The sequence below is a fragment of the Elgaria multicarinata genome, chromosome 3, assembly GCF_023053635.1.
Source record: "Elgaria multicarinata webbii isolate HBS135686 ecotype San Diego chromosome 3, rElgMul1.1.pri, whole genome shotgun sequence".
Lineage (NCBI taxonomy): Eukaryota > Metazoa > Chordata > Lepidosauria > Squamata > Anguidae > Elgaria > Elgaria multicarinata.
Window position 1 is genome coordinate 8,971,657 of NC_086173.1, and position 22,900 is coordinate 8,994,556.

Consider the following 22,900-nt stretch of genomic DNA (forward strand, 5'->3'; position numbering starts at 1 on the left):
CACCTCCACTCAGCTCTCCTGCTGAAATTCCATCCGCCACTGCAAGTTCTGCCAGCTGAACTAGAGCAGCAGCTGCCACTTTGGTCGCTCTTGCCAGGGGACTCTGTGGTCACCAAAATTAACCAACTGTTTGTGACAAAATAGTCAACAGTGGCTGGCACACGACGCAATAGCCACCTGTTGTTCAAATGATCAACTATGCACAGCGTTGGCTATTTCGGCAAAAAAACCAACCAAGGAGTGAAAATGTCCTGACAGACACAATAACCAACCATTGACTATTTAATCCACTGTTGGTTAACTTGTCATCCGAACCCAGTCATTAATTAACCAACTATATGTGGAGATGCATGCCATGTACAAGCCACTTCCGTTTTCTGAAAAGAAAAAAAAACCCACACAAACCAATTCGTGTGAAACAATGGGAACTTTAGGGTCTAAATAACCCAGCAGTTACCCCAACAACAAATCATGGGTTAATCTCTAGGTTGTTTAACCCCTAAATCTATCACTCTTGGTTCACATGTCTTGCTGCCAACCTCTGATCATTCCAATTTGAGGTTGTTTACAAAAACTAGAAGCAGCTTGCAGGCAATGCGAGCCCCTGCAAATTATGAGTTAAGCAATTTGCTGCTTTAGTTAATACTTTTTATTTACAACCCATCTTATAGTAAATATTGCACACCTTCTGGTTTGTGACCTTTTTCCTTCACAATTCATATGACTGATGCTGCAAACTATCTAGAATTTTATTAATCTGACAAGTAAAGACAACAACTATTCTGTTAGGTAACTTGCACCCGAAATTTGAAAAGCCAATTTCCATATTCTCTCAGGCTCAAAACAGGAGCTGTAAGATCTTCTCCTGATTCTACCACTTCTGCCCTGTCAGATTATGCTTAGCTCTGCCTTGGCTTCACCTTCCTACAGTTGAACCTGGGGGCCATTATTTTTGAAGTTAAGAAACTAAATTAAGATTTAGACTCTGAACATAATGGAAATACAGTTAATAGAAAGACTGCAGCAACAACAACCCCCCATCTCCAAGATGTCTGGCAGCTTCCCTAAACTGCTGTAGTCTACAAGCACCAAATAATAAAACATTAGGGTCCATCCATTCGGAAAGGTCGAAATTCAGGCTGCCAAGGGCACATACATATAGTATTATGACTTCAGTTTAGGAATATATAAAAACCTTGTCAGCAGTAACAACCTACCAACAATAATGTTGTTGGTAGGTTGCCACTCTGTACAGCACCATGTACACTGATGGTGCTATATTAATAATAATAATAATAATAATAATAATAATAATAATAATAGAAAATGAACCTTGCTGCATTTCTAATGTAAGCTGTATCCTTCTACATAATCCAGACATGCTTCATGTATAGATATTTCCACCCATCATTTGTCCCCATGACACTGCTAAGAATCACTGTCTAGTATCGCTTTCTCAGTGACAGCAAATGCAGTACTAACTAGCAGGCACTTGACTAAAAAACCTGCAAGCTCAGTTTGCATCAAATGGCTGACAACTCCTAGGCAGAGCAAATGGTATGAAGCAAGTCTTACTGCAAAGACCCAAGCCCTGCTTATACATTACCAACCCTGTCAAAGCTCAAGAAGAATACTGAGTAATCCACGTGGATGAAAACAGCTCTTCTTGTTGGTGCAGAATATCCATAAACTGACACTAGTTCCTGCTCAAAGCTCAGACCCAGGCTTTGCCCACAAGATTCCATCATGTCTGTACCAACCAAGCCTACAAGGTTTCTTTTCCTCACATCTCCCATTCTTAAGAACTAGGTCAGAAATTAGACCCAAAAGCTACTGTGTCAACAATAGACACCATTTCTGTAACTTAGCTGAGGCAGCAGCACAGCCCCATAGCAACTGCTGATGAAATACAACTCACTCGTCCTATCACAGTACAGCTTTGTGGAACTGTTTATCAAGTGTATCACCTGAGGCACAAGATACATGTTTATTCTTGGAAGTAAACGTTTATATTGGAGTTAGGCATAGGAAAACCAGGTTCTACTTAGCTATAAAGCTCATCAAGGATGTTTGGGGTCACTTGCCACCTCTTGCATGCTTTTTGGACGCTAACAGATATATAACCCACTTTATACAAGGGCCTGAACATAGATCCAAATAAAAGTTGCACTGAATGCCATATGATAAAACAAGAATGTCTCCCTTTTTTAAAAAAGGAGAAAAATAAAACTGCTCTCTTATCATTTTAGAGTGCAAAGCTTGCTAAAATCACTGTCTCATATGACAATACTGCACTGATGCTATGAAAAATAAATGCAATCACAAGTTTAGGCTCTGCTGCCTTTTCTCTTTGAAAGCACAGGAGGGGAGCACAACCCACTGAGGCTGGACTATAAGCAAGAAGCTCAAGTTCTGCAAATATGAGTTTCAACACTCTGCAACAATGCTTTTTAAAAAATCTAAACCCAACCGCCATAAGCAAAGCACAAAAAAGAAGACTCAACCTTTCTTTCCTATACCATAGTTGCTTAAAAAGCCCAGTCCGCTTTAAACTCAGCATACCCAAAGGGTTTAGGATTGTGCTCCTTGATGTATTTGCCAAGGTTTATCCTACCCTTAGGAGTCAAACAGCAGAGTGCCTTCTCCATCCCCCGCCAAAGGCTAGCCCTTATGATAGGGAGATTTATAAGTAGCGTTTCCGGCAGCAAGTGTTTCAACAAAGTAAACTGCAGAATCAAAATGGAATTAGGTTTAGTTTACTGCAGCATTGAAGAGATGCCCTGTTAAGAAGATACTCAAGGATGTACTACTCCCTCTTTGCACCCTAGTATTTATAGTGTAATGCTATTTGGTGCAGCTTGGTGCATTTCTACAGCATAGGAAAATCAGCTTTCATATTAAACCATGGGGGATTGGGGGAATCATGCCTGGCAGAGATTGACCCCCAATATTCAAAAAGACAGACACAAGGAACATCCTTTTACTCAGAAATCCCTCATATCTTGATTTATATAGGAAGATCCTGCAATGCTCCTCCCTCCCCACGCATTTCTCTGCACCATATTACAGATTAAAAACACATCAAATCCTCTTAGCCATCCTGAAGAAGGTCAAAAGGAAAACATGAAATACTAAAATCCTTCTCACCTTGAGCAGTCTTCGCGTCTCCTTCTGCAGCAATGAAGAAGATTCCAAGGAACGAAGAAACAGGAAAGTTGGAGGAAGGCAAGCAGAAGACATTCCATGCCTCCCGCAAAGGAAGCAAACAAGCAACTGGGTTACAAATGGTGCAATGTGGGGGAAGTAACATCAACATGTCATAAGAGCCTGTACATTTCTCCTGTCTCACTTAGGAGAGCCTACAGCTTCAAAGCTATTCCTCTTATAAAGTTGAGAGATGGGAAGGAGAAGATGACATCTTAGGTGGGAAGAGGGGCTGTACTGACTACATTCAAGATAGTGCAGAGGCAGAGCAACTTGGGGGGGCAACAGCCATTTGGGGAAAGGAACAAAGCTCAATATGGTATTTTTAACATGATGGAACATGCTGGCAGCACTATCTTTAAAAGCAAAACAAACTGATTTCTAATATAAGATGATCAACCTTATAAAAGGGTGGGACACTTATCAATATTTCTCAGAATTTCCACATAAAACAAACCCTTTCCACACTAACTTTTCTACTAAGGAACTCTTACACAGGATGTTGGGGCATGTCCTAGGGCACCGATGTCCAGTGTTTGTATTGCTAGGAGCTTATTCTACTTCCCAAACACTAATCCAGAGGGGCTAAAACAGTCCCACACTCTGAAGAACAGCTGGAATTTATAGCAATGTTTGCCATAAGCTAGAAGCATAGGCTTCACAGGTTTGGAGCCATGAATTCCAACGGTTGGATAGAAGAACGGAGTGCTTCCGTAAAGGTTTCCCAGGAGGCAGATTGGCAAGTAGCCCTTTGCCTTTCCAGAATGTGCTGGAGACAGAAACACATCATTTATAGAAAGATCACATGCCAAAGGGTAAACGTGCCTTTGCTTCTTATCTTTGCAAATTAAACTAAATACAATTTTTAACAACTATAATGATTTAAAATTTGTTAGGAAGCTGCCTTAGGATCTTGATTTGGTCTGGAGGCTAGCAGTCTGCTGTTCTGGCCAGATGTTTGGCTTCATTGTCGCCCCATCTGACTGGAGAATGCACCCTAAAAATATACTCAGCACTTCTCCCAGTACTGTGCAGATTTGGGGAAGATCAGTGGATGTGGGCAAACTGCCTTTACATGAAACTTGACAGTCCTTACTGATCTCCTCATTGAGAAATCCCAAATAAACTTCCTGAAAGACAGTTTGAAAAATACCAGCGTAGAGCTAGCAGGGAGCAACATGTTTACATTGAAGGGAAGAGCTGCACCTTGTGAAATGCACAAACAGCAATCCTGCTAACGGGTAATGTAGGAAATGAGATGTCTTACAGAATTACAGCAATCATCCATCCAAGAACTGACAATTTAGTCTGGAAGCATCTCTTGGGCAGATGTATTTCCCGTTATCCAATACACTAACTGGAGGTGCTATGAAATAACCTCAGAGCTTGGCAGAATATCTAAATAGAAATAAATTAACTCTCAAAAAATAAGGGAAGGGCACACATGACCCAATACCAGCAGCTTCTGCACAGATGGCAATGTGCTACATGCCAGTCAAAATGGGGAAGTAATGTACACAGAAGAGAGATCCCATTTGATATGATTAGTAGCCTACAGGCCCAATCATCATGCTCAATTGCCCATGTCCCTTCTGGCAAGGACAATGCTATATAAGCGGCACAAGTCAGACCATAACTGTTTCACTACTTCTCATGTAAGATTTGGTGAGCATATCTTATATGAGAAATAAGATGCTAATCACAGCACATTAGGGAATAAAGTACTGAGAAAGAACTACAAAGTGGGCCTCGTCTACATATGCAGGAAATGAAATGGCAAAATGGATTGAATAACTCCAGGTTGCAGGTGAGGCATACAATTTTTTAATGTTCCCCAGCGGTAAAAAGAATTCCATGCAACTAAGACTCTAACACATTAGGAAGAGCGGTTTTAGTCCAGCCTGCTTCATGCTATGCTGGTTTCCTAAGTGTAGAGAGATTCTTCATAAAAAGGTGACTAACAAAAAAAGCTCCCCCACTGCAGTCTCACATGGTGCAGTCTGTTCGACCATCTCATTCTGCTGCATATGTAGACTGGGCCACAGCCTCTTCAAGATCCTGATGTTAGTGTACGGAGAGCCCTGAGAAACAGAGTAGCAAAAAGATCCCCCAACACACACTAAACATGCTCCACCCAACATGGCAAGTGTTATAAAGATAACAGAAGAGTCAGAAGGCACACATATTTCAACTCCAGGAAGAACATGGATAGAAGGCCATCTTGGGACAGTGTGCTATTCAGAGAAGCCAGATGGCAGAGAGGTGGAGAAGCAAGAGGACAATCACATTATGCAAACAAGAAAAGGGTCATTATTAATTACAGGGTATAGACTAAGCACATGCAAAGGGCACTCCTGAGTATAGGGAAAGACTGCCACTTTCCCACATTACCGAGAGAGAATAGCGTTCATAGCATTTCACGTACATTGTTTTAGCAATTCTTACAACAACCCTCTAAGGTGAGCCGTTTTTCTTTCCTCCCCACGATGACGAATTTGCTGAGGGTGGGCGGGCAGTGGCCAGAAGAGCAATACATTGCCCAGGGTCACCTAGTGAACTCGGGGCCCAGTAGAGATTTGATCCAAGGGCTTCCCGATTAGCTCTATTAATTCCTTCTCGGAGTGGGCGGGGCGGGGAAGGAGCGAGGGGACGGCTGGCAAAAAAACGAACGGGTAAGAAGTGAACCCACTCCGTGCCACCTTTCGCAGGAGGGGCGGGCCAGGACGCACGGATCCCACTCGACGTGCTCCACCCAAGCCAGGCTCCGCCACACCACGCCCCTAAGTCCAGACTGCGGAGAGTCAGCAAGAAGCGGCACCCACGTGGGTGCCGCCCAGGTTCTTCCCCTCCCCACCTCACCCGTGCCCTACCGCGCGCCACCGCGCTTGCGCACTGGAACGCAGTGGAAGGTTCCATCTGCCGCCGCCCCGTTCTTCTCCCCCCCCCACCCAGACGAACTGCTTCCGCAAACCCCCCCCCCCACATTCCGCGGCGGGAGGCGCGCACCGAACCTAGAACAGCGAAGGCCGCTGCCGCGTTCGAAACCACGGTGTGCGCCTCCTCAGGTTTAGCCGGCGAGGGAGGCGCGGCAGTGGCTGCTGAAGGGAAGCAGCCGCCTTCCTACAGGCGCCCTGTCCGCTTCCCGGCGTTGGAATAAGGTCAAGCCGGACGCGGCAGGCCTGTCTGGAGGCCGAGGCCCATGCCCCGCCGAGCACCACTCACCTGAGGCCGCCATGTTGGGAAGAGGGAGAGAAGGCAAAAGGCCCGGATGCAGCCGTCACGTGATTATAGCGAAAGAGGCGCCTCCTTCTGAGGGGAGCGGATGCAAAAAAAAAAAAAAAAAAAAAAGAAAAGAAAAAAAAGTAGGGAGGGAACGCGAGAAAAAAGAAAGGAAGAGAAGCCGACTGGGCGGGTTGGCTCTGTGGTTTACAGACACAAGAACGCGAGAGAGCGTCAGCGCGCGGGGGGGAAGTATTGAGGGAGGTCGGGAAAGAAAGCGGGGTTTGATCCCCGGGTAACAGTGTCTCGCGTTGCAAGGCTGGAAAAGGAAAGAGCCTGCTCCTTGAGACATGTTTTCTTCACTTGTACGTACCCCGCCTTTCGAGTAGACGATATTGAGCTGGAATGTATAAGGCAGCTTCATAGGTTCACACGTTTGTTCGGGTTGTTTTATATCCACGTACGGAGCGGCAAGAACGTGGTGGTGGACTGGGCCACGGCAGGAGGAGTCATCAGAATTTTTTTTTAATGGGCTTCCAATCCCCATGTTAAAAACACAACGGCCCCGTTCAGACAACACGCTAAACCATGCTGCTTAACCACAAAATGGTTAATGGAATGCATGCATATCCTGCAAGTAGAAAGCTAGCACAGAAGCTGGGCAAAAACCTTTCTCCTTCGTGTACTGTTTTTTTCTGGCGTCAAGGATGTTAACTCTGCCTACCCCCACCATGTTGAAATGGTACAGTTCATTCTACTACCTCCAGGCCCTACCGCTTAATTCTCATGAATTTGTAGATCAAGCCTAAGGAGATCAACAGTCTTCAGGTACATTTAAGGTTGACACATTTAGGGTGCAATCCTATGCATTTTTTTTTGACAGAAAAAAGTCCTACAACTCACAGCATTCCCCACCCAGCACAGCTGGGGAATAGTGGTAGCTTAGGGTGACCATATGAAAAGGAAGACAGGGCTCCTGTATCTTTAACAGTTGTATTGAAAAGGGAATTTCAGCAGGTGTCATTAGTGTATATGGGGAACCTGGTGAAATTTCCTCTTCATCACAACAGTTAAAGCTGCAGGTGCCCTGCCCTCTTTTAAATCTGGTCACTCTAGTATAGCTCCTGCAGATTTAACTGTTGTGTTGAAGAGGGTATTTCACTAGGTGCTGCATGCATACAAATAACACCTGCTGAAATTCCCTTTTCTATGCAACTATTAAAGATACAGGAGCCCTGTCCTCCTTTTCATATGGTCACCCTACGGTAGCTGTAGGACTTTTTTCTGTCAAAAAATGCATTGGATTGCACCTTAAATGTAATTAACCTTTAACATACCTTTCTATCTAAACATGCATAGGATTGCGCCTGCAATCTGGCATAAACTTTTGCATCTGCTTCATCAAATGCATGAACAATTACTTCTAGTTGTCTGTTGGTGTACTGTTTGGTGTCATGGTGGAAGTATTCCTTGAATTGTAGATAGTGGGGGGAAAGTCTCTAGGTCACCACAGAAAGTTATTGAAATATGTGGATTCAGTGGGGTAGGCGGACAGGGCCTGTGAAAGAACAGACTCAGCGCCTGGCTCAGTGTGTGGCTAGATGAATTCACAATGTTGCTAGATGGATTCAGAGTGTCCCTGATTTGGTTGATTGAGGCATGCAGTAGTTTGGCTGGTTTGGTTTCCTCCTTTTTCTTTAGAGAGGTAAACTCTGTGTAATAGGTTACTTGCTTTGTCTTGGAAAATTTCTGTCAGATGTTGGGCTACATGGGAGGTGGGTGTTTTTTTAATGTGGGTTTCCAGATCTAAGCTATGAAGTGCTCTCTAGTCTAGGAAAACTTACATCATGAGTTTTCATAGACTGTAGCTTACTGCAATAATAATTTTGTTAGCCTTTAAGGTGCCACAAGGTTCTGTGTATTTGATGCAGCAGATTTAGCATGGCTCCCCTCTGGAAGCCTATGCAAGGTTGCTAACCGTCGAAATCAAATGTTCTGTTATGTGGATGGGATTTTCTGGGTCTGGCAGAGCAGAGCACAAAAACTTACTATTCACCCAAAGGGTACATCATTTAAAAAGTGCTTAAAAGGGGGAATTTGTGGTCTTTCTCTTTCTGGCAACCTGGACCAAAAGCAAAACAACAACAACCCACAAGTGAAAACATGAACCAAGAGCTTTATCACACCAGCATTATAATATGCAGTCACTGCAAATTGCGTGCAAAGAACTCTGAAGTTTTCCATCTTATAATCTGCTTTTATCGTGAAGCACTCTGAAGTTTCCCAATTTATAATCTGCTTTGACTGTGAAGTACTCCCATGCATCCTGCTTTAATTGTGCTACAAAGGGCAAAGAATCGAGCTATTTTGCTAGTAGTTTTCGAGCGAATCATTTGTTGTTTTCTGAGCGGCCACTGGGGGCGCAAGGAGCAGGATTTGATATGTTTAAAGAAAATTAAACAAATGCTTACATCTGCGTAAGCCTTAATGATAAAGACATCAAAATTGGCGCAGTAATAGATATTAAGGAGAGCTTTAAGCATACCAAATTTGAATCAGGTTGGGTCATCTGTTGATTTTTTAAATTATTGTTTTACATTTCCCCCTTAAACCCTTTGCAAAGGCTCTTAGGAGTGCTGCTGCCCAGGGTGTGATTTAGCAACAACAGCAACAACAATGCCAGCTTAGCGCTGTAGGGGATAATTCGAGGGAAACAGGTATGTGGGATGAAGCTACAAGTTACCTTTCACCACTTCTAATCAATTAGAAACACTAGGCCTAGTCTAGGCTATTCCATACCCTCACACTCTCTCAAATGGAAATATTGATGCTTGTAATCCTATTATCACAGCAAGGATCTCTGCTGGGGAGACACACATACACACACACACACACACACTTTGCCCATGACTTATGGCTCTTCTCTCTGCCTGCTGTATGATAAACTGACCACATCAGGATACTTTTTAAAAACAGCAACAAAAGCCTGCCAAAATAAAACCTGTAGATTTACACTGAAATTTGTTGTTTCTATGAATAGCTGCCATAACATGTACTATACATATAGACAGTTGCTAGTCTGGCTCCAGAGTTCAGTGGACCTTGGGCAAAGTCACCTCTGGTGGGCCCCCTCTTACATTGATGGGCAATGGGAACAGCACTCTAAGGGTGGTTGGGAACTGCCACTTAAATTTCCCCCAATGCTGTGGCACACCTGAAACAGTGTCACTCAGGGTCATTGTGGGAATTAAAATCAAGATTCATAGGTCTTGCTGCCCTGTATGCAGGACCTGGGGCAAAACTAAAAAGTTCCAAGGCACTGCCTCTCAAGCCTTAGGAGCCAAGACCTGACAACCTTAGTGAGAGGGGATGAAAAGGGAATTGAGCACTTGCATTTCACATCTATTTATGTGATTTATTGTTATTATTATTATTATTATTATTATTTACAATTATATACCACTCCATAGCTGAAGCTCTCTGGGCGGTATACAATGATTAAAAACATTGAACTTTTAAAAACGAATATACAAAATTTAAAACCATAAAAAGCATAAAAACATACAAGCAGAGAATACCCCTCTGTGTTTTCTCCCCTACTAGATATTTCATTTATAGAGACTAAGCTTTTCCCCAAAAGGCAGTACAAGGACAATATTTTAACCTTGACAGGTAACAGAAAATAGGGACTGTCCCTGGTGAAAATTGGCTTAAATCCAATGTTGTGTGAGAGGCCTGCTTGCTCAACAGGACTTCCCTGACCTCTCCTCTGTCATGCAGCTTCCCTCTCCCAAATTTGCTCTGGAGGGTCCCCCAATCCTCCAGGCCAGATTTGGGAGACATGCAGGGGGCTGCAGGAGGGAGGGGAAATCAGTTGCACCCGTGGTTCTGAGGCAGTCCTATACAACAGGAGTAGGTAACTTGTGGCCCTCCAGATGTTTTCACCATCATCCCTCATCATTGGCTATGTTGGCTAGACCTGGAAGTTGTAGGCCAAAGCATCTGGAAGGCCAGAAGTTGCCCACCTCTGCTATAGGATATAAAACAAGCAGGTAAAAAAACAGATCAAAGGCAGAGCCATCCTCTACTTACATTATGCTGGGACTAGAGATATACGGTGCCACTGCTTTGGAGAAACAGCTGCCAAATCGAATGTATGCCCAGCCTAAGAGCAGAAGGGAAAAACACACAACCAGAAAATACTAAAATAATAGATGCACCCCTGGAAACACAGGCACAACCCATTAATCAGGGACTGTGCACACAATGACACCCACAGTTTTGGAACAGAGTTTACGTACTAAAAAGTGCAAAAGTTAGCACAAATGACCACTCCAACTCTCACTGCAAGTCAACAACTAAAGGTTCATGCTCTCAGAAGAGTCCTTTGATTGGAGGTGAGCAACATATACTCCCAAGAAGCTTTGTTCTTAAGGAAATCCTTATCCACGTGGAAGATCTACAAACAGTGGATAGTTTTCATAGAAAACTGAAAGTCATTGAGAGAAACCTTGTTGTTAGAAATGGTGGATGGGCAGAGGGTGGCAGAAGTTTTTTGTTTTGGACAAAGAGGAACCAACAAGATGGTACCAGCTAAAGATTCAACTTAAGTTAGTGTTCTTGTTTTGATGCTGTTTTCTTGTTGTTTTAATTGTAAGCTGCTTCAGACAGCTATTGGCTGGAGAGCTGGGGTGCATACGGAGCAGAGACGAGGGAAGCTATACATTTTATATGCAGAGCTCCACAGATTCATATCACAGGCAAACTGGGAAGGGGGGGAGGAACAAGGCAGCAGAGGAGGATGCGAGAGGCGGACTGAACACATTTCCTTCCTCTAGCTGCCCGTTTCTCCCTCTTTGATTTAAAAAGCTCTCTCTGTGGAGCTGCGTTTTCCAATCTCTTTGCATTCAGGGCTCCTTCTAAAGTTGATCTACCATTCAAGTCAGGGGAGCACATAAGGATATGATTTGGGGCTAAGAATTCAATCATGGCATAAGCAAAGTGCTTGAACACCCTCCGCAGAATCAGAGACTTCAAACTAAAAACAGCACGAAGGAACAAGGCAGCCGATAGGTGGGAAAGTGGCCAATCACATTGTCCTGCCCTCAAAGCTCCGCCCACATGTCAAAATGCGATTTAAGACCCCCCCAAGGACACGTAATTATGATGCGGTGCAAACTCGGACGTTGATCTAAAAGTCGTGGTAAATCGTGAATGCAAAGATGCGCATTATCGCGTTAAAAACCCGGCGGCTGTGTCATGTGTCCTGAAACGCGAATATGCGCATTTAGGTCAGGGTAAACAAGCCATATAGACAAGCCCCAAGACAGTCGCTTGCCACAGGCTTACAATCTGAAAGGACACAATGCACCAGGAGGAAGGAATAGAGAATGAAGAGAGAAGGGGGAGGGAGTAATTATTTTAGCAGGACTGATGGAATAATAATAATAATAATAATAATAATAATAATAATAATAATAATAATAATAATGCATTTATTTCTCACCCGCCTCTCCATCCTGATCGAGGCGGGGAACAACAAGTATGACATAAAATATTAATCAAAACACAATATACATTGTTAAAACTTCCTAAAAGCATCCTAAAATTCCACTGGGTAGGCCTGCTGGAAGAGATCAGTCTTTATAGCTTTCTTAAATGCTAAAAGACGGTTAAGTTGATGAATCTCCTCCGGCAGGCTATTCCACAGTCTGGGAGCAGCAGAGGAAAAGGTCCTCTGAGTAATACCTTTCAGCCTAGTTTTGGCTGGCTGAAGGAAGTTCTTCCCAGAGGACCTGAGTGTGTGGGGCGGATTGTACGGGAGAAGGTGATCCCTCAGGTAGCCCGGACCCAAACCATGTAGGGCTTTAAAGGTGATAACCAACACTTTATACTTTGCCCGGAAACTAATCGGCAGCCAGTGAAAAGATTTTAAAAGTGGTGTAATGTGGTCACCCCTAGGTGTAGCGGTGACCAGCCTGGCTGCCATATTTTGAACTACTTGAAGTTTCCGGACTAGGCACACAGGTAGCCCTATGTAGAGCGCATTGCAGAAGTCGAGCCTTGAAGTTCCCAGCGCATGCACTACCGCCTTTAGGTCTTCTGACTCCAGGAAGGGGCACAGCTGGCGTTATCAGCCAAAGCTGATAGTAGGTACTCCTGGCCGTCACATCTATCTGGGCTGTCATTGGAGTGACGGATCCAGAAGCACCCCCAAGCTGTGAACACACCTCTAAACCCAGGTTACAGCCTTTGCCAGCAAGCACCTCTGTCTTGTCTGGATTCAGCTTCAGTTTGTTTTTCGTCATCCAGCCCATTACTGCCTCTAAGCATTCATTCAGAGGAGACACACTATCCTTAGCTGACGCTGTTGTCGAAGGCATAGGGAAATATATTTGGGTGTCATCAGCATACTGATAGCAGTATGCTCACCCTCTCTTCTACAGTGCATTACATTTTTCTTTCACAGGCACCTGTACTATTTATTTATTACATTTTTATACTGCCCAATAGCTGAGGCTCTCTGGGCAGTTCACAATTAAAGCCATAAAATACAACACAACAAGACACAATATAAAACTTTAAAAGTTTAGAACGACATAAAACCAAAGTTACAGTCCAGGGAAAGCCTGTGTGAAAAAATTGTGTTTTCAGGAGGTGTTTAAAAGGTGATTATCCTCCTCCTGAAGCTTACGAGGGAGGGTTTTCCAGAGGGTGGGTGCGTGGGTGCCGCTATAGAGAAGACCTGCCATTGAGGTTCTTCATGGTGACATTCTGTTCATTTTGGAATGACCAGCAAGGCCTCCTCTGAAGATCTTACATATCACCTGGGTATGTATAAGGGAAAGTATGTACCATCCTGCTAGAAAGGTGAGCAGGTATCTTTAGTTGAACTGTGATGAGGGTTATACTTGCCCATTTCAGTCTGTTCTAAACTTTTGCTAGGATACAGAACTTGTTCTGACACCAGGGTAATTCTTACATATGCCTAGGGCAACGTGATACAACTCAATGAATATTTAAAGTAAGTATGGTTTCTTGTTTAGCAGGAGCAATAGTTGAAAGTCGTTAGTATAAAAACAAGACCCCTGGGTGAGATTTTGGAATGTTCAGCTTCTTGGTATCAGTAGGAAGTGAGGAAGAGTTTTTTTATTCGCCTTGGTGTTTGTTGGTTTGTAATACCTCCTCCTCCTCCTCCTCCTCCTCCTCCTCCTCCTCCTCCTCCTCCTCCTCCTCCTCCTCCTCCTCCTCCTCCTCTTCTTCTTCTTCTTCTTCTTCTTCTTCTTCTTCTTCTTCTTCTTCTTCTTCTTGGCCACTGGTTCTATTGTATAGTGTTTGTTTTAGCCTAATTTATATTTGCTTTGTACTTTTAGTATTGTAAACTGTTGGATATGTTAGACATGACAATTCATATCATCCATCTATCTATCTATCTATCTATCTATCTATCCATCCATCCATCTATCTACGAACTTCATTTTTTACCATCCAAAAACTACCTGAACTTCATTTCTGCTACTTGGGTTTCACAATGATATATGTCTAAGATGAGAGGGATCTGTGTGGTTGTCTACTGACTTTTAAATCCACCCTTCTGCAATACCTGGTGCATGAAGGAGATTAAGAGCTTTATCACACCAGCGCTATACTGTGCAATCATTGCGAATTGCATGCAAAGGACTCTGAAGTTTTCCACCTTATAAACTGCTTTGATTGTGAAGTACTTCCATGCATCCTGCCTTAATTGTGCAATAAAGCAAAAAGATTCGCTGTATTTAGCCCTTACATTTTGAGCGTATCTTCTGAGCCGCCGCTGGGGCACAGGAGCAGGATTTTAAAGAAATGCTTACATCTGCGTAAGCTTTAAAGATAAAGACACCAAAAGTGGCACAGTAATAGGGGATAATCCGAGGGAAGCAGGTACGTAGGATGAAGCTTTGTCAGATTACTTATGGCAGATGTGCTTTGCAGTTTGCACATACTTAGAGTCACTCTTTTTATTATTTGGAGGATATTCGGACATGAATTTCATCTACGTAGGTCTCTAGCAAGTGGTACTTCTGCTTTTTATTTTTGAATTAGATGTCTTTTGGATTGTTTCAAAGTAACTAAACTTGCTGGCTTTTGTATGATAAAACAATATGGACTCTTTAAGCTCCATCCCACATTCTTGCTTCCCTCGGATTATCCCCGTAGTGCTAAACTTTCACGGTTGCTGTTGTTTTTGCTACTGGGCGACAGCTATCCTTTGCATACCAGGAAGTGAGTTTAAGGGGGGAAATGTAAAAAATCATTAAAAATCAATGGATGACCCAATTCAATTCAAATTTGGAATGCTTAAAGCTCTCCCTAATATCTATTACTGTGCCAATTTTGGTGTCTTTAGCTTTAAAGCTTATTATTATTATTATTATTATTATTATTTCTGCAGATATAAGCATTTCTTTAAAATCCTGCTCCTGTACCCCAGTGGCGGCTCAAAAGATACGCTCAAAATGTAGAGGCTAAATATGGCGAATCTCCTCAACCCTGTACTTTTTCTTTCTCAGGGCAGCATCAGGTAATCCTGAGGCTGAGGAGGGAGCGTGGGGTTTCTGGGCAGCCATCCGGGTCCCAGAGCCGTTCCTGCCTTCTTCCTGGTGGAAGGTAACCAATCGCTGGTGGAAGGTAACCAATCGCTCTGCCCCTGCGTTGGCCCTGGATTATCTACGGAGCGACCTTACATGGTGGAAGCGCTCATGTCGTCTAACTGATGTGGTGCAGCTCCACAGTGACCACAGGTTTTTCCCCATGTCTAGACAACCCCTAGGTGTCAAAAAGAGAAGCTCAACAAGCATGCATCTTTGCTGTTGATTTGGTGATTCCAGGCCAGATGGGGGCCTCTTTTAAGCTATCGAGCATCGTGGCTCTTCTCAGTCAAGTGTACTCAGCTGGCTTGAGCATATCTAGAGCAGCATTCCTTAACCTGGACCCCTCCAGATGCATTGGACTGCAATTCCCAACCAGCAATGGCCATGTTGACTGGGAATGCTGGGAACTGCAGTCCAACACATTGGGAGAGGGCCAGGTTAAGAAGGTGCTGGGCTGGAGAAGGCGGCTTTATAATGCTGCTGCTAAGGGACCCAGCAGCTGGTCAAAGTTCTGATATAACGATGTTTGTCTACTGTGGGCAACGTGTCATTTTGACATTGGCAAACAATAAGAACACTTGGCTCCTTAGACTCTGGGCTGGCACACGAAAACCATCAGGAAGTATCCCTCAATGTCTGCAGCATATGCATAAGCTGAGAAAGCAGAGTGCCAGCCATGATCTAGCCACCAAAGATTACAGCTGTGAACATCTGCAGCAGGTCCTGCAGGCTGGAGCTTGACTTGTGAAGCTGCTTGGCTGTTCAAATGAAGCGAGAGGTGTTTGGAAGGCTAAACATTTCCTACTGTGTCGCTCAGGAAGTATCGATATTGCCATACATCAAGGGTGTTTGAGGTAACAATGGCCTGGTTTGCATGTCATGAGAAGCCACCATGGGTGAACACCTTTGCAGGGTTCCTTGTCATGGCGGTGGCCATTTTTAATATTTGGGGCATTCTGTATCTTCTTGTTACATGTGAAGGGTGGGTTGTTGGGCTGGTTGATAAGCCATACAGAACTTATGGTATGTTTTAGGGTTGCAGGCGGCTTATCAACCACCCCACAACCCACTCTCGCCAGGTTTGCATGTAACAAGAAGCTATGGCATGCCCCTGGTTCCTCCCTGAATATTCAAAATGGTGTTGGCAGCCTCCAGATGGAACCTGCAGGGAAATTCACCCCCAGTGGCTTGTTGTAACTTGTGAACCTGGCCACTGTCATGACCAAGGAAGGATTTGTCATTGGTTTAAATTAGGGGTGGGCAACTTGTGGTCCTCCAGATGTTTGTCCCACAAATCCCATCATGCCTCACTATTAGAGAGCTTCAGCTACTGGGCGGTATAGAAATGAATGAATAAATAAATCTATGCTGATTAGGATTGATGGGAGCTTTACGCCAAAATGTCTGGAGGGCCTGGTTTAACTGGTACAAAATCTGACTTGGGGGTCAACAGATGCATAATACAGTCCTGTAAATTTATGTCATCATTTATAGAGTTTCCTTCCATGGGAGCATTTATGTAGACTTTAAAAAATTGGCATGGCAAACAACAGCCAGGCTGCCCTCTTATTAAGACAAATTTGAGGAGGATAGATCTATCAGTGGCTAGTGGGCTAGATTGAACATTGGTCTGATGACCTAGGAGGCCTCTTCTTTGTCACAACGTTGCCGCTCTAGAGCATTCATGTATCCCATGGTCATTCATGAGAACACGTTGGAGTGGCAAAGAGATCCACCTGGAACAAAGCTTTTCTCTCCCCCACCTTGCAATGGCCACATTCAGACAACACTTTCTCCGCTGTGGCACCCCGGTTGTGGAATGAGCTCCCCAGAGAGGTCCGCCTGGCGCCTACACTGTACTCCTTTCGTCGCCAGCTGAAGACCTTTTTATTCACTCAGTATTTTAACACTTAATTTTAACTTAAATTTAAATTATACTGTTTTAACTCTGTATTTTAACCTTATATCAATTTTGCTGCGTGGTTTTATCCTGGTTGTGCTTTTTATATTGTATTTTGTATTTGTATTTTTAACTTGTTGGTTGTTTTATGATGATTTTAATTTTTGTGAACCGCCCAGAGAGCTTCAGCTATTGGGCGGTATAAAAATGTAATAAATAAATAAAAATAAATAAAAAAACACGCTAAACCATAACCATTTTTGTGGTTAAGCAGCATGGTTTAGCGTGTTGTCTGAACGGGGCCTCTATTGTGTCGGGCAGAATATTGTGCTAGTATTCCTGAACGTGGTCTGGCAATACTGTTTACCACTAAGATGAGATTCCAGGTTGTAGTTTTTAAACTGGGGAATGGCTGCTATTTATTTATTTATTATATTTATATCCCACCTTTTGTCCTCCAAGGAACCCAAGGTGATGTACATAATCGTCCTGGCTGGCTCTTGATCAGGTGTGGGGGAACCCATGGCCCTCTAGAAGTTGTTGGGACTGCAAATCCCATCAGCTCTGGACAGCATAGGGCACATCTATACATCCGCTTTACAGCGATGTAACTGCAGATTCCCACAATTGGTCATACAACGCAGCTGTCCATTCGCCGCAGCGGTGGCTTTTACCCGCGATAATGCGCATATTTGCATTCGCTATTTACCGCAACCTTTAGATTAACGTCCGACTTTGCATCGCATTATGCTTATGTATCCGTGAGGGAGTTAACTTGCATTTTGACATGTGGGCATAGCTTTGATCTGATTGGCCAATTTCCTGCCTCCCCACCTATCAGCTGCCTTGTTCCTTCCTGCCATTTTCACTTTGAATTTGACACACACTCATGCTTCATCTGCCCGCCTCCCACATGAGTTGCTTACCCATCTTTTTTTTAAAAAAGTGCCTGAACTCTCCCCATACCCTTGAGGAGAATGAAAGCAGTAAGTGGGCAGGAGGAAGGGGTGATTGCTCGCTCCTGGAGGGGAAATGGCTTCTCCCCTCTCCTCCCCACTCCGCTTCTCGTTCCTATGTAAGTGCATAAACGAGCCCTCACAAGTCTCACCACAGACCTATGAGCTCCGCTCCGCGCCTTTCCCTCCCCGCTTTTTTTGTTTCCACTCCCTCTCCTTTCACCAATATAAATATGCGGATCTCCGCATATAGAATTTATTGTTTTGCTCATCCCTCCTCCATGGCGGATGTGCGAATGTGCGCAGCATCAAATACACTAAATATATATGTAAATCGCTGTTGCCTCTGCACTGTGACTCTCGTTTACTAATTTGAATCAGTTAAAAATCAGCTTAAAATTTAATGAGAACTAATCCAGGTGTCGTATAGATGAGGGCATAGACAATAATGAGGGGAAACGGGAGTTGCGCTCCAGCAACGTCTGGAGGGCCAGACATGTCCCTCCCTTCTTATGAGGATGAAAGTGTTCTCTCAACGGTGGGCTTGTCTAGATCTGAAATGGCTGCTGTAGCTTGAGTTTCATTTGACGCTAGAGGGCAGCAACATGCTGTTTCTTTTGTCTGAAGTTAGTCTTTCATCAGTTTTGCAGTGTGGAATTAGATTTGCACTTTCTCCGCCCCCCCTTCTACATTCAGACTTCTCCTCTTTGGACATTGCGCGTGGTTGGTTATTTATCAAGCAAATGGACCTTATATGCAGAGATCTGCTTGTGTTAGTTCACAAGCTGTCTGACTCAGGGCTAGTGTCAGCCAGCCTCCCCCCCCCCCCGCCCCGGAGTCTAGGCTAAGAAGTTTGAATGGGTTGCGCTGTGTGTGGCAAAACAAATGGAGTACAGACAGCTTCAGGTTGTAAATGCTGGGCTTCCCTTCTGGAATGTGCCTCTCCTTTGGGAATAGATGTCTGCTTTGTTCATTCAGGCTTACTTCATTCTACTTTCGGTGGGTTACAATTTTAACCTGACATTATACAGTTTATTGTAGTCATACAATCCAGCCCAAATAATAATAATAAAAAAATGTTTAAACCTTTTTATTTGGGCTTTTCTAAATTGTTTATGGCTGTAAACTACCCCTGGGGCATCTGCTACTTAGGTGGAATATACATTTAATTAATAAATAAACACTTTTAAACAAATGCAGAGGCTCACAAGAGACTGGGAAATTGCTTTAATTATGACCGGCATATCTTTGTCAACAACCCCACACATCCGATTAGCGTAAACTCTACAGGTTTATATCCTGCTCTAAAGATTGGCGCGCTGCTCTCCAGCTGGTGTGATAGGGGATGATATTTTCCAGCATGCCAGATGTAGGGAATATAAGATGCTGTGGCAGTAATGGTGGATAGAGAACCAATAGAGCACGGTGACACAGAAAGCCCATGTAGATCAAAATGTAAATGCAAACTAGGACTTGTCTATACGGCTTGTTTACCCTGACCTAAATGCGCATATTCGCGTTTTAGGGCACATGATGCAGCTGTCCTTTCGCCATAGCACCGGGTTTTTAACGCGATAATGCACATTCGCATTCGCGATTTACTGCGACTTTTGGATCACATCCGAGTTTGCACCATGTTATGGTTATGTGTTGTTGGGGGAGTTAAATTGCATTTTGATATGCGGGCGTAACTTTTAGGGCAGGACAAATGATTGGCTGATTTCCCACCTTCCCACTTATCGCGTCCTCTGGCTGCCTCTTTCCTTCCCGCCATTTTCATGTTGAATTAAGATGGAGCTTTTACAATGAAGATAAAGAGTGGGGAATGGGCAGCAAGAGACAGGAGACACGTTGTCCCCTCCTCGCATCCTCCTCTGTTGCCTTGCTTTTCCTCTTCTATGAATGTGCGGAGCTCCGCAGATAAAATTTATAGCTTGCGTTGTCTATAATCCATAGCTTTTTATCTGCGAATGTGCATATATGTGCATTAATAACTGCACTATAAAAAAATTCAGGAGATAAATCGCCGTTGCTGCTGCAGTGTGACGTTTATTGGCTAGATTTGAATCAACTAAAATTTGAGTTAAAATTAAAAGAGAAGCAATCCTGCTGTTGTATAGACGAGGGCCTGATCTTCCTTACAAACATATTACGAGCTCTGCTGGATCAGACCAAGGTCCATCTAGTCTGCCATTCTGTTCACACAGTGGACAAGCAACTACCTGTGAGAAGCCCACAAGTAGGACATGAATGCAATAGCATTCTCCCGCTTGTGTTCCCCAGCAACTCGTATTCAGAGACATACTGCCTCTAGTATTGGAGGTAGCATATAAGCATCAGGACTAGTAGCCATTGATAGCTTTACACTCCATGAATTTGTCCAATCCCCTTTTAAAGCCAGCCAAATTGATGGCCATCACTACATCTTGTGGAAGTGAATTCCATAGTACACTGTGAAGAATTGGTTCATTTAATCTGTCCTATATGAGAACATAAAAAGAGCCCTGATGGCTCAGACCAAGGGTCCTTCTAGTACAGCATTCTGTTCACCCAATGGACAACCAGCTGTTGACCAGGAATTCATAAACAGGATACGCCTGCAATAGCTCCCTTCCACCCATGTTCCCCAACAACTGGTGTACATAGGCTTACTACTTCTGCTACTAGAAGTAGCACATAGCTACATAGGACTAGTAGCCACTGATAGCCTTCTCCTCCAGGAATTTAACCAACCCCCTTTTAAAGCCATCCAAATTGATGGCCATCACTACATCTTGTGGTAGGGAGTTCCATAATTTAACTATGTGCTGTGCGAAGAATTCCTTCCTTTTATCTGCTCCGAATCTCTCACTAATCAGCTTCATGAGATGACCCTGGGCTCTAGTATTATGAGAGAGGGAGAAAAATGTCTCCCTAGCTAGTTTCTCCACACCATGCACAATTTTGTACACCCCATCACAACTCCCCTTTTTAAAAAGCTAAACAGGATAGAGGGGAAAGCGTTATCAAGAAGCCTCCATCCCTCTGAAAATAAGAGATTGTTGGGTCAAAGCTGACACTGGCCTAATCTACATCAATCAAGATATTTCACCGTGAAAGCGGTATATAAAAGGGAGGAGCCACACCAAGCAGGATATAGCACTATGAAAGCGGAATAAACCGCCCAGAGAGCTTCATTTATGGGGCGGTATATAAATGTAAATAATAATAATAATAATAATAATAATAATAATAATAATAATAATGTATGTGTCAATGGGCCCCAACTGTTGTTAGTGCACTTCAGTACCACTATAAAGCAGTAGTGTGGCTCCTGCTGTTTATAAACCGCTTTCATAGTGCAATAACCTGCTTGGTGTAGATTAGGCCGCTGTTCAATGTGCTAAGTATTGGGAGAGTCAGCAAGCACCCTTGTACAATGCACTTCATTACTGTTTGTGAAGTTAATTCTGGATTGGGGCATTGTCTCTGTTTTGATCCTGCGTTGAATGATTGTGCTTGCAGAAAGAAACCTGAACAGAACAGACAAAAGGCCATCCTACCCGGGGCTAATTCCATTTCTCAACACAGACTTCCTCTTATCTCCATTTGAGTTCGGTGACCCTTGAGCAAACAGCCCGGGCTTGTATTTGAAGATAAGGCAGCAACAAGGGGCTTTTGTCTGTTTAGGCACTTGCCATGGTAACTTGAGTTATTGATCTTCTCTACTCAAGGTTATCGCCCTGGTGATACACTCTTTTGTTGTTCATACACACAACGCAGGGTGATCATTCCTCTCTTCAGCTGGCTTCAGGCTCTTCCCTCTACCTTGGACTTTGGGGAAATCCAATGCCCTGTTTGGTAAGAGTCCGCCCCAGCACTCTGCCAAAATGCATATTTCTCTTAAAAGATCCCTCCATCCCCCTACCCCCAGACAGGAAGTTGCTCAAAGGCCAGCCAGTTTCAAAAAGAAAGCAAACAAACCCTTCCACTGAGATTCGACTCAACTCATGTTGTCCTTGATGCTGACTGATGCAAAGGTAATGTTGGAAGGGATGTGCTAATAAACCATCCACTTATAAGAAATGATTCAACCCTCACTGTTGGCACAATGATGATTTGTAAATTGGACTGCTGGCTAATGTTTTCTTTTCGGTCTTCTTGAGAATCCATTCATTTTCAAGTGTAGCCAGCCCCAAAGGCCATTTATGGGAGGGGCGAGACAGGTGTGTTGCCCAGTCTTTTATAGCCAGATCTATCACCTGGCTGGGAATAGCCAACTCTCCCTGGTCTCTGTGAAGAAATAGTTATATGTTTCAAGCCATTAAACTCCATTCATCAGGGGTCATGACCTGTCTTCCTGGGAGCAGCAGGTTATCTCAACGCCACATTCTTCTTTCTTTTAATTATCTTTCGAGAAATCATGAAACATACAAGAAAATGCCTAGAAAGCAACATGTTACTTCACAATTCTAAATATATCTCCCCTTTCCCTGGTAAATTATTTTGGGGTGGTGGTGAGGGAAGTGTTGATGTGGCCTTTAGCCAAACTTGCCTTGGTTGGAGCTTGGCTACCTGTTCATAATTTTTATGGACTGGTCATAGTTTAATGGTTCTGCCCGTAATAAGTAATAAGTCCCTAATAAGATCCCTGTCAATGATCCTTGCTTCTCCAGCTCTTCATCCCTCTTCCATCTGAAGGTGCCCTGCTCCCTCAAAAGACTCCACCCTTTCTCTGTTGCTGCCCCTGTAGGCCTGGAACCCCCTCCCAGAATACCTGTGGGATGCCAACTCTCTTAGTTTGTGCAAACCCACCTTTGGCACAACCTCCTAGTTCCCATGCCCTACTGCAGGTACCCTCCAGATGTGTTGGACTACAACTCCCTGACCATTGGCCATGTTGGTTGGGATTTATGGGGTTCAAGACATCTGGAGGGCACCTATCCCTGAAACAGAAAGATCAACCCCCCCATTTGTGTCGTTTCCTCTGTGTGGAGCTTTAGATTGTACAC

At 43.8% G+C, this 22,900-nt stretch overlaps 1 protein-coding gene across 2 annotated transcripts in view; it reads right to left on the bottom strand.

Annotated features, from left to right (window-relative positions):
- Positions 1-6,475, bottom strand: part of EIF4B (eukaryotic translation initiation factor 4B) — a 43,465-nt gene extending 36,990 nt beyond the window's left edge. Inside the window, exons 1-2 of one of the 2 annotated variants that reach the window (XM_063119248.1) lie at positions 6,427-6,472; positions 3,148-3,171 (exon numbers count right to left, since the gene is read on the bottom strand). In XM_063119248.1, coding sequence (XP_062975318.1) covers positions 3,148-3,171; positions 6,427-6,439 — 37 coding nt within the window. In that variant the 5' untranslated portion in view covers positions 6,440-6,472. Of the gene's footprint in view, positions 1-3,147; positions 3,172-6,426 lie in introns of both variants that reach the window. The other variant, XM_063119249.1, reaches the window with a different exon arrangement.
- Positions 6,476-22,900: the final 16,425 nt, after the last annotated feature.